The following is a 15,726-nucleotide window of genomic DNA, read 5'->3' as shown; positions in this document are numbered from 1 at the left end:
TTCCAGTTTCTACTGTGTGTATTAGCTCTGATGTCTTGGATAAATTAGAAGCAGGTGAGTCTTCATTAGCTTCTCTCAATCTTGAGAACCAAGTTCCTGGAACTATAGCTCCATTTTCCAAGACTTTCCCTGGGGGACTATCGGCAATATTCTCCCTTTCTTTCTCTGAAGATGTGTTTTCTGATATATTAGGAAAAGAATTAGATCTTTGTGTCTTAGTAATGAGGACCTTATTTCAACTTCTAGACCCCAAAGATGCTACTTCTTCATTTACTGCTGTATCTTTCTGCTTATGGATATTTTTCACAGACGTCTTTCCAGTTTCCTCTATGTGTGTTCATCTCTTTCATACTGTCTATACTTAGAAATCCGTCCAATTCTACAATTTTTTTGGTCCTGTTTCTAGATCCTGAAGATCTTTTTTCGAACTGGATTCTCTGTATTTTAAGAATCTTCTTTCTTCCTCCTCCTTGTCTATAGATATTTTTCAAAGAATTAGATTGTTACATTTCTCTATCAAGAAACTTACTTTGGTGGTGTGAGAATGAAATTAAGTTTAGCTTTCACACAGAATAGGTGTGCCTTGCAGGATGGGGCAGTTAAATTGGCAGAAGGTTAAAAAGACAAACTGTAATCCACAGTCAGTCCCCCTGTTTATCCGCCCACTATCTACTATCCTTGCAAGGTGGAGACTCAGGGTAGAGGTTCCCAAAATAGCCTCATAACTTGTTACCAAACTAGCCCAGACTGGCTCTAAAGAGGCCTGGGCATACCCATTATAGTCAGGGGTGGAGATTTGTTCCAAGGGTTCCTAATGTTGCAAATTTGTGCCGGAAACTATTTCAAATGTTTCCAAGTTGGGTGGGCCGCGTGTTTCAAATTTGCTGGGCTAGTTAGGCTTGTCGAATAGAATGTAACCTCTGGAGTATCCAGCCAATGGAGAAACAGGGGAGGGACTTGTGGTTAGGTGTAGGGAATAAATACTGCTGAGTCTATTGTTCTGCGTGCCAACCCCCACATTTGGTTGGGGTCCCGTTCTTGCAAAACCGTGAATAAATTCTTTTCTTCTCCACAATCGGGTGAGTGTTTATTCCTTTTTAGGAATAGTGCTTGTTTCTCACAGTGGTTACCTCTTAATAATACTATCTATCTCTTTGAGCTTCTCCTGGTTTTTCTTCATGGGCTTCTTTTCAACTTCCTCTGAGTTTGTGATCTCAGTTGTACAGAGTAGACTAAGAGAAGCCTGAGAATCTATATTTGTTTTCAGAATTCCAGATCCTGAAGATCTTGGTCCCCAAGTTGGACGCCTCTCTCTTTTAGAATTTTATCTGAGGAATGGTTAATGATTCCTTTACCTAACCATTGGCTTGGCTATTCTTGGCCCTTGCAAGATTGCATGTACATTTTGGAATCAGTATGTCAAATTTCACACAAAAAATTATTGGATTTTGATTGGAACAATTTGGGTATAAGGGATATCTTTACAATATTGTAAATTACATATTTACGTTATTTAAATCCACAAACAGGTATTGATTTAGTCCTTTAAAAAAATCTGTCAATAATGTTTCCATATAGACATTTTGAATATGTTTCATGAGATATTTTATTATGTTAATGCAGTCCACCTTCTTTTTAAACAATATATTTGGGTATCTTTTACATATCAGAACATGTAGATTTTCTTTATTTTTTTTTCACTGCTGCAGTATTCTATGTGTTTTGTGGATATATCATAATTTACTTAACCATCACTCTACTATTGGACATGCAGATTATTTATAGTTTTTTTGTTATAAATAATGTTGTAGTGAACAACCTCATGCCTATATCTTTGTGCATAGTACAAGTATTTCTATAACAATATCAAGGTAATTGCTAAGACAAAGCATATATTTATTTATCAATTTTCTAGATGATTCCAAATTGATTCCAGGAATTTTGACCGACCCACTTTCCACTTCTACTACTTTTGCAAACATTGGTAATTTTCGCAAATATACTACGGAAAAGAAATCATATACTGAGATACCTATAGTCTTGCTGTTCTACATGATCTAGTATCAACGATATCATCAACATCCTGGAGATGATACCCTAGAGGGGGTGAAATGGTGAAGATCCTTGCAGGCTGAATCATGACTCAGTCAAAAATATGTGTATTCCTGAGGTATGACAGCAAAAGCATACTGTCATCCCCACCTGATGGTTGCAGGCTGCTGCATGTGTTTTTTTGTTAAATCAGAGTGAAGAAAGAACTTTGACCAGTTAATTCACTGAAATATTGGATGCCAGGGACTAAATTGATTTCCTCTTATCTGGAATAGCACTGTAGTTGTAGCCACCACCTAAAAAAGCTTATGACAATCTGCTATTATTTTTAAATGTTCTACCTAACTTTCAATTATGAAAATTCTCAACATATGGAAGATTTAAAATTTGAATATACATATACCTTCCACTTATATTTAACAATTGTTATTTTGATTATATTTGTTTCTCTCACTCTTTGTGTACTGTCTCATTTGAAAGTGAGTTACAGAACATTTTGAAAAGTCACCTTCAGCATATGTCTCTTAAGAACAAGTTCATTCTGTACTATCACAATATCATTTTCATGACTAAAAACCTTAACACTTGTTCCATAATTTACCTAATCTCCTGTCCTTATTCAAATTTCTCCAGATATCTCATGAAAATTGGCTCAAGAGCGACTCTAGGTTCATACATCTTATGTGAGTGTTCTAATACTTAGTGTACTTCAGTCTAGAACAGCCCTTCCACCTTTCTCCCCCATGATATTGAATTTTGAAGAGGCCAGGCCAGGTGTCTTGAAAAATGTTCCACTTTCTGGATTTGTCTCATGCATTGGTATGTTTAACTTTTTCCTCTATCCCCTCTAGTTCCTAGACTCTGAAAGATGAGTCCCAATCTTGAGCAGATTCTGTTTTAAATATTTTTGACAAGAAAGCTTCTGAGATGGTATCTTGTATGCCATTTTGCATCATGTCAGAAGTCATGTTGTCTCAATGTTAGTGATGGCTTTTAGTCACTTGGTTAAGGTTGTGATGGCCAGATACCTCCATTGTGAAGATATATTTTCCCTTTTGCAATTAATGAGTAATCTGTGGGGACATTATATGAATATTCCTTTCTTCAACAACTTTTCACATGATGGCTTTAATATCCATTGATGATACTGTCTACGCCATTGTTATATTGGTCTATGCAAAATAATAATTTTCTAATTTTATCATTTATTTGACTTTTATAAGCTGTATTTTTATTTGTGATGAGTTGCAATCAATTTTAATCTTGATTTTTTTTCTGCTTACATAGCCCTAAATTTGGCTGGTAGAAGCCCTCTCAAATTGGTGTCTGTGTCCCTTGGTAGGGCCCTATCATTGGCCTCATCCCAGGATCACCTGGTGTTACCCTGTCCCACACTTAGAATCAACCTTTATTACAAGGAACTTGGGTTGCTTTGAGTAAAAAGTATTAGCACTGGTGTGGTGGTAAATGTTTAATAGACAGCTCTCCAGAGGGATAAAGAAGCCCTTAATTTTAATTTTTGCCAGTTTCTGCTGGGGAAGTACTCCCACTGTAGTCAATTTCAAGCTACCAACACATGCATAGCTGGAAAGAGCTATGGTTGCATACTGTTTTGTAGTATCATCATATAGATACCATATATGCATATTACCTCAAGTAAAATATAATAGAAAATTCCAAAGTAATGAGTTTTAAGTAATTATTGCCTTTGTTTTTAATACAATTTAACTATATGTTTACATAATTTAATTTTTAACTCATTTATAATTTAATAAATTAAGTTAATTAGAGCTTGCAAAATTCCTGGAAATTTAATAGTCATCCCTTGCCGGGTGATATGAGCAGGCTCCAGTACAACACTGAATATTATTTAGAAACCAAGATGTGCATTTATTGCTATGAGGCTATCATTGTTTCTATGCTCTTTCAGTGGAGAGAATGAGGAAACAGAGGTATTGTTTAGAATCTAGGGCTTATATTTATTGTCATTCAAATTAAACTTCCTTTCCTTAAATTATTGTATTTTATATTGTGTATCTTTGTTCTCAGAGTGAAAATCTTGATTTTTAATAATGTTAATATATGTATTTTTTGCCTTATTTCTATAATAAATGTAAAATAGTTTCAAAATTATAACACCAATATTACTGATAACAATAGACTTGTTAAGTGAAGATTAAGTTTTCTTTTTCTCCAGAATATATCTCATTTAAGGCTGTACTGTCACAGTACTGTGTTCAGAGTTTACTTGAAATAGGTATTTTTTTTAGTGGTTTTGTTGTCCTTATTTTCATTTGTTTCACTTGGCCTGTTGGGTCAGACAACAGACAGTTTCTGCTGCGTGGTATTGTAGACTTGGAGCACCCACACGCCCTTCATTCTGCCTCTTTCCCAGGCTTTGATGCAGAAAATGGCTCACAGAAAGGAAAGTATTTATAGTCTAAGGTCCTCCAAAGAATCATTGGCATAGCTCACAATCAGTATGCAAACACAGTCTTCTAGTCCTAAGTCAGTGCTCCAAAAAAACAGGAAGGAAGGAAGGGAGAGAAGGAGGAAGGGAGCAAGGGAGGGAGGGAGCGAGGGACAGAGGATGGAAAGAAGGAAGGAAGAGAGAGTTTCAAGAAAGGATTTGAAAATTAATCAAACTCTGCAGAAGACACAAAGTTCTATTTGATTTGTGAATTTCCCTCAAGGAGCTCAGTCTTGGGTAGATTCCCCAATAAGATATTTCATTAGTTTCCAAACTAGAGTGACTTAACCAAATAAGAATTTATTTTCCTCATTTAAGAAGAGGTACAGAGGTAGGCTGTGTAGGGTTGGTGTAGCAGCTCCACAAGGCCATCAGTGAACCAGGTTCTTTGTGTTGTTCAGCAACAGTATCCTTTGTGAGTGGCTTTCATGTTCATGGTTACCTCATCACGGCTAAGTGGCTTTCTTCCTCCAGTATCACATCCATATTCTCGGGAAGGAGAAAAAGGGAGTGACAGGAAGGAAGCAACAACATCAAAAAGGCAAAACTTACCCAGAAATCCTCAGCTCACTTCCATGAAAACAGTCACATGGCCACCCTTAACTGCAAAGGAGACTAGATAAAGGAGCTCTTTAGCTTGCAACATTGCATCCCTGAACAAACTTAGTTTTGTCAGTAATTAATTCAAGAGAATGTACACTGAGTAAGTAACTATTCACCTACACAAAAACAAATACTTCTCATGAAAAAATCATTATTGGCCTCCCTCCAAAACAATGAGCAGAAACCCATGGACTTCCAACATCTGCTGCGGTAACCTCACCAGCCTGCCAAGACGGTGATGCAAGTGGCCAAGAGGGCAAATATTCAACTTCCACCTGAAGTAAACAGGATTTTATACATAAGAAATTTACCTTACAAAATAACAGCTGAAGAAGTGTGTATTTGGGAAATATGGACCTATTTGTCAAATCAGAGTAGGGAACACACCTGAAACTAGAGGAACAGCTTGTGTGGTCTACGAAGACATCTTTGATGTCAGGAATGCCTGTGATCACCTATCAGGATTCAGTGTTTGTAACAGATGCCTCATGGTTTTGTACTATAATGCCAACAGCATTTCAGAAGACGGACACAAAAGGAGGAGGAACAGCTGAAGCTTCTCAAGGAGAAATACAGCGTCAACACAGATACACCAAAGTAAACACTGTTTTCTGCATTTTCATTTTGAACCAAAATCCATAAATGTCCACCACCACCTTTTCTTTCTTTCTTTTTTTTTTAAATTAATACTGAATATTGTGATTTCTTATTTGTGATTTAAAATGACCTGCTTGGGAATTTTGTACGTTAGAATATATTTTGTTAACAAACACAGCTTTTTGTAAACATGTCAGTGTTTTGTCTTAAACTTTTCCCTCCTGTTTGATACCAGATTTAAAAAAAAAAAAAAAAAACAACCAGTTGAACCATGTCAAGAATTGTTTGGTGGGAGGTGGTCCTAGAGACTGAGCCTCCTGAGAGCAGGGACCTTTCCATGTTTTTATGCCTCCAGTGTCCAATCCAGTGCCGAGCCGTCAAAGGAACTTGTTATAGAGTTATTTATTGAATGTCTGTTAACAGCTCATAACAGCTCCATGAAATAGGTAACTCCATTTTGCAGATGAGGAAGCCAAATGGTTGAATGAGTAAAGTACTCACATAAAATGCTACTGTAACAGCAACCAGTTCTTAGTTACTCCTGTGCATTTGTATAGTACTTGCTTTACAGAAACAAAGCACTTTTGTGAATGTGGATACCCTTGTCCTTAGAGGTCTGTTCTGGAAGTGACCATTCGGATGACAGCACATTGTTAGAAATCTGAGCTCATGCTGCTTGGGTGGTTGTGTTGGTTGCTGCACATCTAAGATTAATGTTTCTGTAGCCATTCCCTTCAGCTGTGAGGCGTCTGTGTGTAGCATGTCTTTGCTATAAATAAAATAATGCTGCCCCTCCGAATAAACAGATAAATGACTTGGTAATTCTGAGAAGGGGGCAATTATCCACTTCTGTCTGTGTAGGAAATCAGGAAAAACTTCATGTAGGAGGTGGTGTTGAAATCAGCTTTGAAAACAAAGTGGGCAGAGGAGAGAATTGCAAGAGGGAATGCCACGAAAAGAGAAGAGGCTTCAGCAAAGGGAGACGTGTGTTTTGATAAAGTCTGGAAAGGGCAACATTTTCTCTTTGGCATGGAAGGGCTGGGAAAAGGCATAGGAGGACATAAGGCAAGATGGCAAAAAATTGTGGAGGACCTCATTTGCAAAGGAAGTAGTTTGGGTTTTTTCCTTTCAGCAGTAGTAATTCCTATCCATTTTTATTTTCCAAAATCTGTCAAGTCTGTCCCCTCTTCTCTATCCCTTGCAGCCCATGTACCAACACGTCCTCCCTAGACCACCACACCTGTGTCTTCCCTGGTCATCTGGCTTGCAGTCCCTCCCTTTCCTGGCCATTTCTCACTTGACTCAAATGGGATCTTCCTAACACCAGGCATGATCCTGTTCTTCCATGATGCAAAACCTTTCCATGCATTCCCATTAGCCTTGAGAGAGAATACAAAACCTGACCTTTGAGGCCCTTACAAGGGGGCAGGGACTGGGAGTGAAAGACTAAAGGAGAGAGAAGAGAGGGGACAGGGCACTGGGGTGTCAAAGTGGTGTCTCATCCCATGTAAGGATGATTGAGAAGTCAGAGCCCTGGTTTTCTAAGAATGCTTTCTGCTCTCCTACTCCCACATCCTCTTTCAGTTGCCCATCAACTGATCCTTCCTGGACATAAGGTTCTGAAGTCAGGGTCAACCTAGTAAAGACTCTGGGCCTCTCCTGTTCCTAAGAGCTCTTGTGGCTGCAGATGGTGCTATGGCTGGGTGAGTGGGAGGACAGGCAGCACTGGAGGTATCTGAGGAAGCCAAGGCTCCAGGGCCAAGGTGAGGTGTACAGAAAATGGGTTGGGCTATGGTGATATGAAGAAAGGAATAAGGGCATAGATACCAAACAACCAATGTAGATTAGCCATCTTTTGTTTTCTAGATTCTGGTGGGACTGGGTAAGTCTGGGAGAAGGAGCAGAGTCAGCCAGGGGGTGGGGGAGGTGGGAGAGATTGGGAGCTGTCAGAGTGGTATGAAGATATGAGAGCATAAGGAGCTATTTCAGATATTACTAACACATACTGGAAGCCCCAAGGCTAGTCAGTTTTTTGGCATGTGTTGGTCGCTCTCGACAGACATACTTTCCCCACATGGTAAAGACAAGAATACAGCAATCACAGTCCCCTGCAAATTACACCTCTCCCCAAGCGACCTAGGTGAAAAGTCTAAGATCAAAGGGCTACTGCTGGTTATGGGAAAATTACCTCTTTCTTTCAGTAACCTTAAATGACCCCAATGAAAAAGTACATGAAAACACTAAGAACCAATTTCTCATTATTGAGAAACTTAAAGTGATTCTTCCTTATTAATCTATGATATTCACAAAACACATATGTCCTACCTAGTCTCTGTGGAGTGAGGCAGTTTCAAAGGTTCATACCCAGAAAATGCTGTAGCCATCTTTGCTTCAGATGAATACTCAGCCAAAGCTCTTTGGGATTGGGAAGGAGGAAATCGAGAATGCATTCTATTTGTTGAATGGGTAATACTTTACCACACACTGAGCTAGGAGCTCTCCAAATCTTAGGGCATTAATTCTTGCACCAGTAACAATATGAGATAGGTTCAGTGAATATCCCTATTTTCCAGAATAAGAAATAGCAAAGAGAGGGAAAGTGACTTGCTGAGCAACATCCAGCCGGTAAGTAACGTAGGGGGAAATTGATCATAGAACAGCCCAGGAAGAGGCACAGCCTAAGGGGAGAGATGGGGATGGGAGGGAAGGGGAAGAGTAGGATCAGGGATTGGGAATTCTATGCTAGGGGACAGATAAGTGACCATAACTCATGTAGATCCTGAGAAAAGTCATTCACCATCAGTCCGGAAGGTTCAGTGTTCAAGTTCAGGCCAGATGAGGAGAGAGGATGAAGGAAACTGGCCTGTGAGGCCTAGACCCTCTGAGCTTCCGGAAAGTCTTTCTGAAGTTCCTTGTGAATTGTGAGTAAGGGGAAGGCTGCATCTTGGAGGAGGCAGAGGAGGAAGTCAGAATGTCTTGCTGACTCCCGACCTTCCCTCCCCACAGCACCAGCCATGCTGCTCAGTTCCTCTTGCTCTTTGGAAAAGACACTGCGGTGCCGCTGTTCCTTCTAAGGGATCCCCACACCCTCTGTGCAGTGGTGGATGGGAAGTGTTCCTGTGGGTGTGGACAGCTCCAATGGCAGCCTCCAGGTGGTTTCCACCATGCTCGGTGCCTGAGCCAACAGCACCACCATCTGGCCTGACCAAGGAGCCAGAAATGGGCACAGACCTTCTCTGTGGGGGGAAGAATGATCATGGAACCCATGCTTTGAGCATTCTGCTGATATCAAGTGAGGGTACAAGGGGCCCGATGACTGGTTGAGAAAGATGAGGGGGGCTGGGAATGGCTGCTGGGGCCAGAGGAGGGAGAAGAGTTCTGGCCTTGATTCCTGGGTCTTGGTAGAGAAAACTTTTTTCATATCCACTCTACTTCCAGAAAAGAGTTCTTTGGATCCCCAAACTTCCATGAAAGGGCTGATCCAGGGCATTGCATTTGCAGCCATTGGAACAGCACAGCTCTTCCTCTGCCTCGTGCCCCTCACGTGAGAACCAGAGTTAAAACTCACCAGCAGGGACTTCTGGAAGATGGCATTTAGGAAAGACAGGGCAAAAAAACACCTCTGTGAAAAATACTAGATAAAAGCCAGAAAGTCACCCAGAACATCAGTTCCAGCAATGCACCGGCTGGACAAGGTCTGCTAAATCCACAGGGACTGTGGACATGGTGAAACCGGGAGTCTGCATTCTGAAACAAGTGAGTAAGCCTGCTGAATAGCCAGCACCCACACTGCAGTGTGGGGAAACTGTGGGTTGGCGTTTGGAGTTGGACTAGTTCTTTTTTAAAAACCCAAAAGTGGCTGCAGATGCGGCAGGAACGGCATCTCCACAACCTGTGAGTACACCTCAATGTCTGGCATGCACAATAGCCTTTCGCGCACCCACTGCTAATCGTCTCAGAGCTAGGAAGGCAGAGGTTAGCCAAAAGGGGAAAAAAACCACACCCCTTACAGCCATCTTCCCAGCGGGCTGGGAATGCTCCTGCCCGGCGCCGGCACCAAAGCCCAGAGCTGCACCAAAAAATCCAGTGTGACGGAAAGTGTTTCCAGCAATGCGCGCACACACTGCGATATCTCGCGTGGACAATAGCCCTTTGCACACCCGCAGCTAATTGTCCTGGAGCTAGGAAGGCGGAGAGGTGCGAAAAGGGGGAAATTAACACTCCCCATTCAGCCATCCTTTCAGCAGGCTGGGAACACCCCTACACGGCCCAGTGGCCCAGAGTTTCCCTTGAGGGATGGTGTGCACTTGTGACATAGCACACCCTTCCCTCAGCAGAGGCCCTAGAAGGGCATGGCTTGGAAGAGGGACCCACTTGGAAATCCCAGGGGCCATATGCTAATACCAAGGACTTGTGGGTCAGCAGCAGAGACAATCTGTGGCAAGACCAAAATTAAGGTTTAGACTCTTGGAACAGCCTTAAATCTTCAGGAACACCTGGGAGGTATGATTGTTAAAGCTGCTTTCACTCCCTAACCACTCAGACACACGCCCCACATTCAGAGTGAACAGCACCAACTACACATGCAAAATTGGTGCACCAATTGGACCCCACACACCACAAAGACAAAGTTGGGGAGAACTGGCTTGAGGGGAATAGGTGGCTCGCAGATGCCACCTGCTGGTTAGTTAGAGAAAGTGTACGCCACCAAGCTGTAGATCTGACAAATGAGAGATAAATCTTTGAATTAGCATACATATCCTAAAAGAACCCTATCAAGTTAAGCAAATGCCAAAGGGCCAAAAACAACAGAAAATTTTAAAGCATATGAAAAAAACAGACAATATGGATAACCCAAACCCAAACACCCAAATCAAAAGTTCAGAGGAGACGCGGTACTTGGAGCAATTAATCAAAGATCTAAAGACAAACAATGAGAGCATGGCACAGGATATAAAAGACAGGAAGAAAAACCTAGAAGAGCATAAAGAAGAAATTGCAAGAGTAAATTAAAAAAAAATAGATGATTTTATGGAAATAAACTGTCAACCAAATTAAAAAGATTCTGGATACTCAGCACAAGATTAGATGAAGCTGAACAATGAATCAGTGACCTGGAGTATGACAAAACAGAAAATGAAAGAACAAAAGAAAGGATGGGTTAAAAAATTGAAAAAGTTTAAATGGACCTCAGGGATATGATAGATAATATAAAACATCCAAATATAAGACTCATTGGTGTCCCAGAAGGGGAAGAGAAGGGTAAAGGTCTAGAAAGAGTATTCAAAGAAATTATTGGGGAAAATTTCCCAAACCTTCTACACAACATAAATACACAAAGCATAAATGCCCAGCAAACTCCAAATAGAATAAATCCAAATAAACCCACTCTGAGACATATTCTTTTCACACTGTCAAATACTGAAGAGAAGGAGCAAGTTTGGAAAGCAGTAAGAGAAAATCAATTCACCACATACAAAGGAAAAACCATAAGACTAAGTAGTGACTACTCAGCAGCCACCAGGGAGATGAGAAGGCAGTGGCACGCCATATTTAAAATTCTGAGGGAGTAAAATTGCTAACCAAGAATTCTTTATCCAGCAAAGCTCTCCTTCAAATTTGAGGGAGAGCTTAAATTTTTCACAGACAAATGCTGAGAGATTTTGCTAGTAAAAGACCTGCCCTACTTGAGACACTAAAGGGAGCCCTACTGACAGAAAAACAAAGGAAGGAGAGAAAGATATGGAGAAAGATTCCATAATATTAAAGGAAGATGTATTTTTTAAGCCATATAGTGACTACTGAATATAAGTTTGGCTTTATTATCATCATAGTCATCATAAGACACAACCCTATATTAAATTATTTTTAATTCCATATTTCAGAGAGGAATAAACAGACATTGCAGAATGGTGACATTATGAAGGAGAAAACATACTTGAAATCACATCCTATTCCATGCTGCCATTTCTTTTACTCTATTTCAAATGGGTAACTCAGGTTTATGGTATGCCATTCTTTCTGAAACACTAGAAGTCAGAAGATGAAGATACTTGCCTCACTTTTCTGACTTGCTGATTGTAAATGTGGTCTTCTCACTTAACTTGTAAGATGGCTCTTAGTTTCCTAATTGATAAAACAGGAATTAGACTAAGAATAATTAAAAACTATTAGATTTAAGTCTGAAAATAAAGACTTCTTTTGAAAATCCAAAGGAATACTCTTACACTTTTTGAGAGCATTGAAAAATGTGTATTCTCAATTATGTTCTATTGATTGGTGTAGATTAGATGCCATTGTCTGGAGATAGGCATATAGAGCAAAGGCATATAGGGAGCAGTGTTGGTGAAAATGTCTATTTATTTATGGAGAGACATCTGTTATTGTAGTCATTGAACCACTAAATTTAAGTGGCAATTATTAACTTTTATTTCATACACTGAAACAAAAGAACATTAATTGTGGACCCAAGATTTACTATTATTGCATAGTTAATGGAAAATACTGAACCATTTTAGCTTCTGAGTTCAGATAGAGGGTTTAGCAAAAAAAAAAAAAAAATCTATTTACTCTCTGATCCCTAAGCTTGTATAGCTTACAATGAGAATTCCTATAAACAAAGCAAAATTATCTCAATGCATTTAGTTCCTTGGTTCAGATAAAAATAATTTCAATAGCAAGGGTTATGTGGAGGTATGTTTGTAAATACAAAGGAGGAAGAAGAGGAAGTATTGATCTGTATTCAGACTTATTCTGCAACCTATGTATGGTGAGAATAGTGCAACAATATTCTCATCTGTAAAATTTATAACATGGCCACTATTTTGTGTTATCAAATAAGATGACTATAAATATCTGAAAAATAAATACTATTTTGAAACTTAAAAAAAATAATAGATGGGCATGTAAGGGAAAAAATATACCTATTGCAAACTAATGTATTTTAATGTTCTTTCATCAACAGTAACAAATGTACTATACCAATACTATGAGTCAACAATGGAGGGGGGGTAGTTAGGGGTATGGGAGGATTTGAGTTTCCTGTTTTTTTTTTTGGTCTGTATTTCTTTTCTGGAGTAACGAAAATGTTTTAAAAATTGAAAAAAATTAATTGTGGTGATGGATGCACAGCTGTATGATGGTACCAGGGGCAACTGATTGTACACTTTGGATCTTTGGATAATTGTATGGTATGTGAACAAGCTCAATAAATAAAAAATTTATAATTAAAAAAAACTCACCAGTAAGCTTTGCCTGACACCTGCTACAGGCTGGCACAGGGAAGGCAAAAAGGAGCTCAGCGTCTGGCAAGGGAAAGAGGCACCAAACACGGCATCACAATGCAGGGCCATCAGGACTAGGCTGAGCCACAGAAAAGCCCATGGGACAGAGGTTTATTGCCATTTTATAAATGAGGAAGCAAAGGAGGCAGTGGCAACTGTGGAGGAGCCAGCCAAGAATCCCTGAGGTTTTGTCACAGGTGGGCCTGGAAGGTTGAGTATTCGTTTGTGTGGTAGTAACTAGCAGCTGCAAGAACCCCAGAGGTATGTTTGAGGAATTCCTGGTGTCTTTGTGTCATTGAAACAAAGGTACATTGAGAGATGGGTAATGGCTAAAAATGAGATTGGAAAAGGTCATTGGTGTTAATTCATAAAAACCTTTGAAACTCAGCCAAAAGTATTGGATAGAAGCCTAGAGTGAGAAGGGCAGAGATGCTGTTCAGGCTAGAGAGTTGGGCAGGGGAGCCACTGGACATTCCAAATGGCTTGGACTTAACCCTCAGTTGGGAGCCATGGAAGTGTGCTAAGCCAGAAGGAACAGTGTCAGCTTGGGGTGGGACATAGACTGGAGAATGAGAGTCCAGGGCTGGAGGCCAGGCAGGATGCTGGTGCCATGGTCTAACCAGGAAAGGCTAGTCCTGAGCCAGGGCAGGTGACGAGGGGCAGCCAGAGGGATGGGACTTGGGGACTGACTGGCTATCAGGGGAGAGAAAGAAGAGCAGAGTGGCAAGGCAAACTGAGGAGCTGGTTTCTAGGGATAATCAGGTGGACTTGAAGACATACAACAATCTCTTCACATTTTGTAAAACACTTTCATAGATGACCTCATCTGAGCCCCATGACCCAATAAAGCAGGGTGTCCCTACTTTACAGTGTGTGAAACTGATCCCTGGAGAGGTTATGTGGCTTGGCCCAGGTAACATGATGAACCAGTAGTGTTGTTGAGGCTGTAAGCCTGAACTTCTGACCAAATCCAGGGCCCATTTGGGGGTACAGGAAGGTGGAGAGCCAAAACTAATCAAGAGGGTTATTGCCTTAGAATGAAGCACATCAGAATGAAGCAAGCAAGGAAAATTGCAGAGATGGAAACAGAAAAGAGTCCTAAAGTCAGAGCATGCCAAGAACCCAAGATGCTTCTGAAGACTGAGGAACAAGAAAACTCCATAATCACCCCATTTTCTGAGAGCTGAATATTGGTGGGTACCTATTGTGTCTGGAATCTACTCTTTCTCGCAAAATAATGATAAACTGGCCCATGGGGCGAGGAACATACAGTATTATAAAGGAATTATCATCCTCAATCCTATATGACATTGAGAATGCCAGAGCATGCTTGAAGATCTTCTTGTAGATGAAGAAGCTAAAGTCCAAAAAGGGAAGAAGGATAAAAATTAGAAACAACTAAAGAGGTTAATGGAAATCAGCAATTTACACACACACACACAAACCAGCACTCAGAGACTCCATTGAGAAGAGGATCAGGGGAAACCCTAGTGGTGTTTGTAGCATTAGAGTGGTGATCTCTGAGCATTTGGCAGGGAGTGATCAGCAGTCTATAGATGCCACAGGCCCAAGACAGCCTGAAGTGACTGGACACAAGGCCAAGCGCAGGTCACTCCTTCACTTAAGTGCCCATATCCTCAGCAAGGTTTAGAAGGGACAGTGCCTGCTGCCCTGAGATTGCTAGGGCCTCACTGTTACTTACCATTTAAGATGATCTGGGACCAGAGTGCCCTGCTGCCCTCCTAAAACCTTGCTCTAGGAGCTTGTGTTCCTTTCAGGATTAACTACACCAATATTTCCTAATATTCATGCTGGACAATGCTGGAGTCTCAGAAATGGGTCAGACCCAGGCGTTGCTCTCAGGGAATAACCAGGGCAGTCAGGAAGGCACATGCACAGTAACAGGGCCAGGCCAGGGGTTATGGTTGCCCACAGGAGGGAGGGACTAAATCTATCTGGGGAAGTCAGGCAACACTTCTGACTGAAGTCAGAAGTCTGGAACCTGTGGGATGGTTCCTGGGGCTGGGAGTGTACAGAGAGGGCCAGTGAGAGAAGACAGGATTACAAACTCAAACTATGGGACTGTGAGGCAAGGCTAAATCAATGCCTGTTCCACTTTATCTTAATTCTGTACTCAAAGAGGAGTCCTTTTAATATTTAGATACCTCACCTCCAGATCTGTGCCAACATCCTTCATTCTTTACCTTGCACCATCCACCAATTCCAGGAAAAGCAAGATAAACTGGAGCGGATGAAGCCTGTGGAAACTACATCAAACCTGGAGTCCATATTATTCCTGGAATTACAAGAGTCTACAAATCCAACTTGGAGCTCCCCAGAACCCTGGAGCCCCTGGAGTCCCCTCAGCTCACACAGCTCTCCCAACTCTGCCTATTGCTCACACTGGTTCTCCATTGAATAGGGGCTACTCTTGGCCCTAATCCTACAACCTTTGAAAGCAAACCCTGTAACTTGTTTGGATTAGCCAGAAGAAACATGCCTCAACCTGGGATGGAATCAAAGGAAGGAGAGATAAATGTGAGAAAGGAAGTAGCTTAAGAGCCCCCACAGTGTGCTCAGTGCCAGGGATATGTAAATTCACAAGAGCACCAGACTTTGGAGCTGCCTTATATGGCTTGAATCCCAGCTTCACTGCTTAGTGGATGTATGTCTTTGGACAAAGCCTTTTGTGCACATCCCTCCCCCCACCACTGTCCCCTC

At 41.0% G+C, this 15,726-nt stretch overlaps 1 protein-coding gene and 1 pseudogene across 1 annotated transcript; both read left to right on the top strand.

The window, feature by feature from the left end:
* Positions 1 to 5,363: 5,363 nt before the first annotated feature.
* LOC119520928 lies at positions 5,364 to 5,726 on the top strand (annotated as a pseudogene).
* Positions 5,727 to 7,409: 1,683 nt separating this feature from the next.
* SIGLECL1 (SIGLEC family like 1) lies at positions 7,410 to 15,427 on the top strand. The gene is given in 6 exon segments (XM_037820538.1): positions 7,410 to 7,485; positions 8,729 to 8,919; positions 8,921 to 9,014; positions 9,161 to 9,266; positions 14,042 to 14,198; positions 15,233 to 15,427. Coding segments are annotated over 6 exon segments (819 nt in total).
* The last annotated feature ends 299 nt before the right edge of the window (positions 15,428 to 15,726 follow it).

Source organism: Choloepus didactylus, chromosome 27 (assembly GCF_015220235.1).
Source record: "Choloepus didactylus isolate mChoDid1 chromosome 27, mChoDid1.pri, whole genome shotgun sequence".
Lineage (NCBI taxonomy): Eukaryota > Metazoa > Chordata > Mammalia > Pilosa > Megalonychidae > Choloepus > Choloepus didactylus.
The sequence above is the reverse complement of the archived record's forward strand: the minus strand, read 5'-3'. Positions and strand labels throughout refer to the sequence as shown.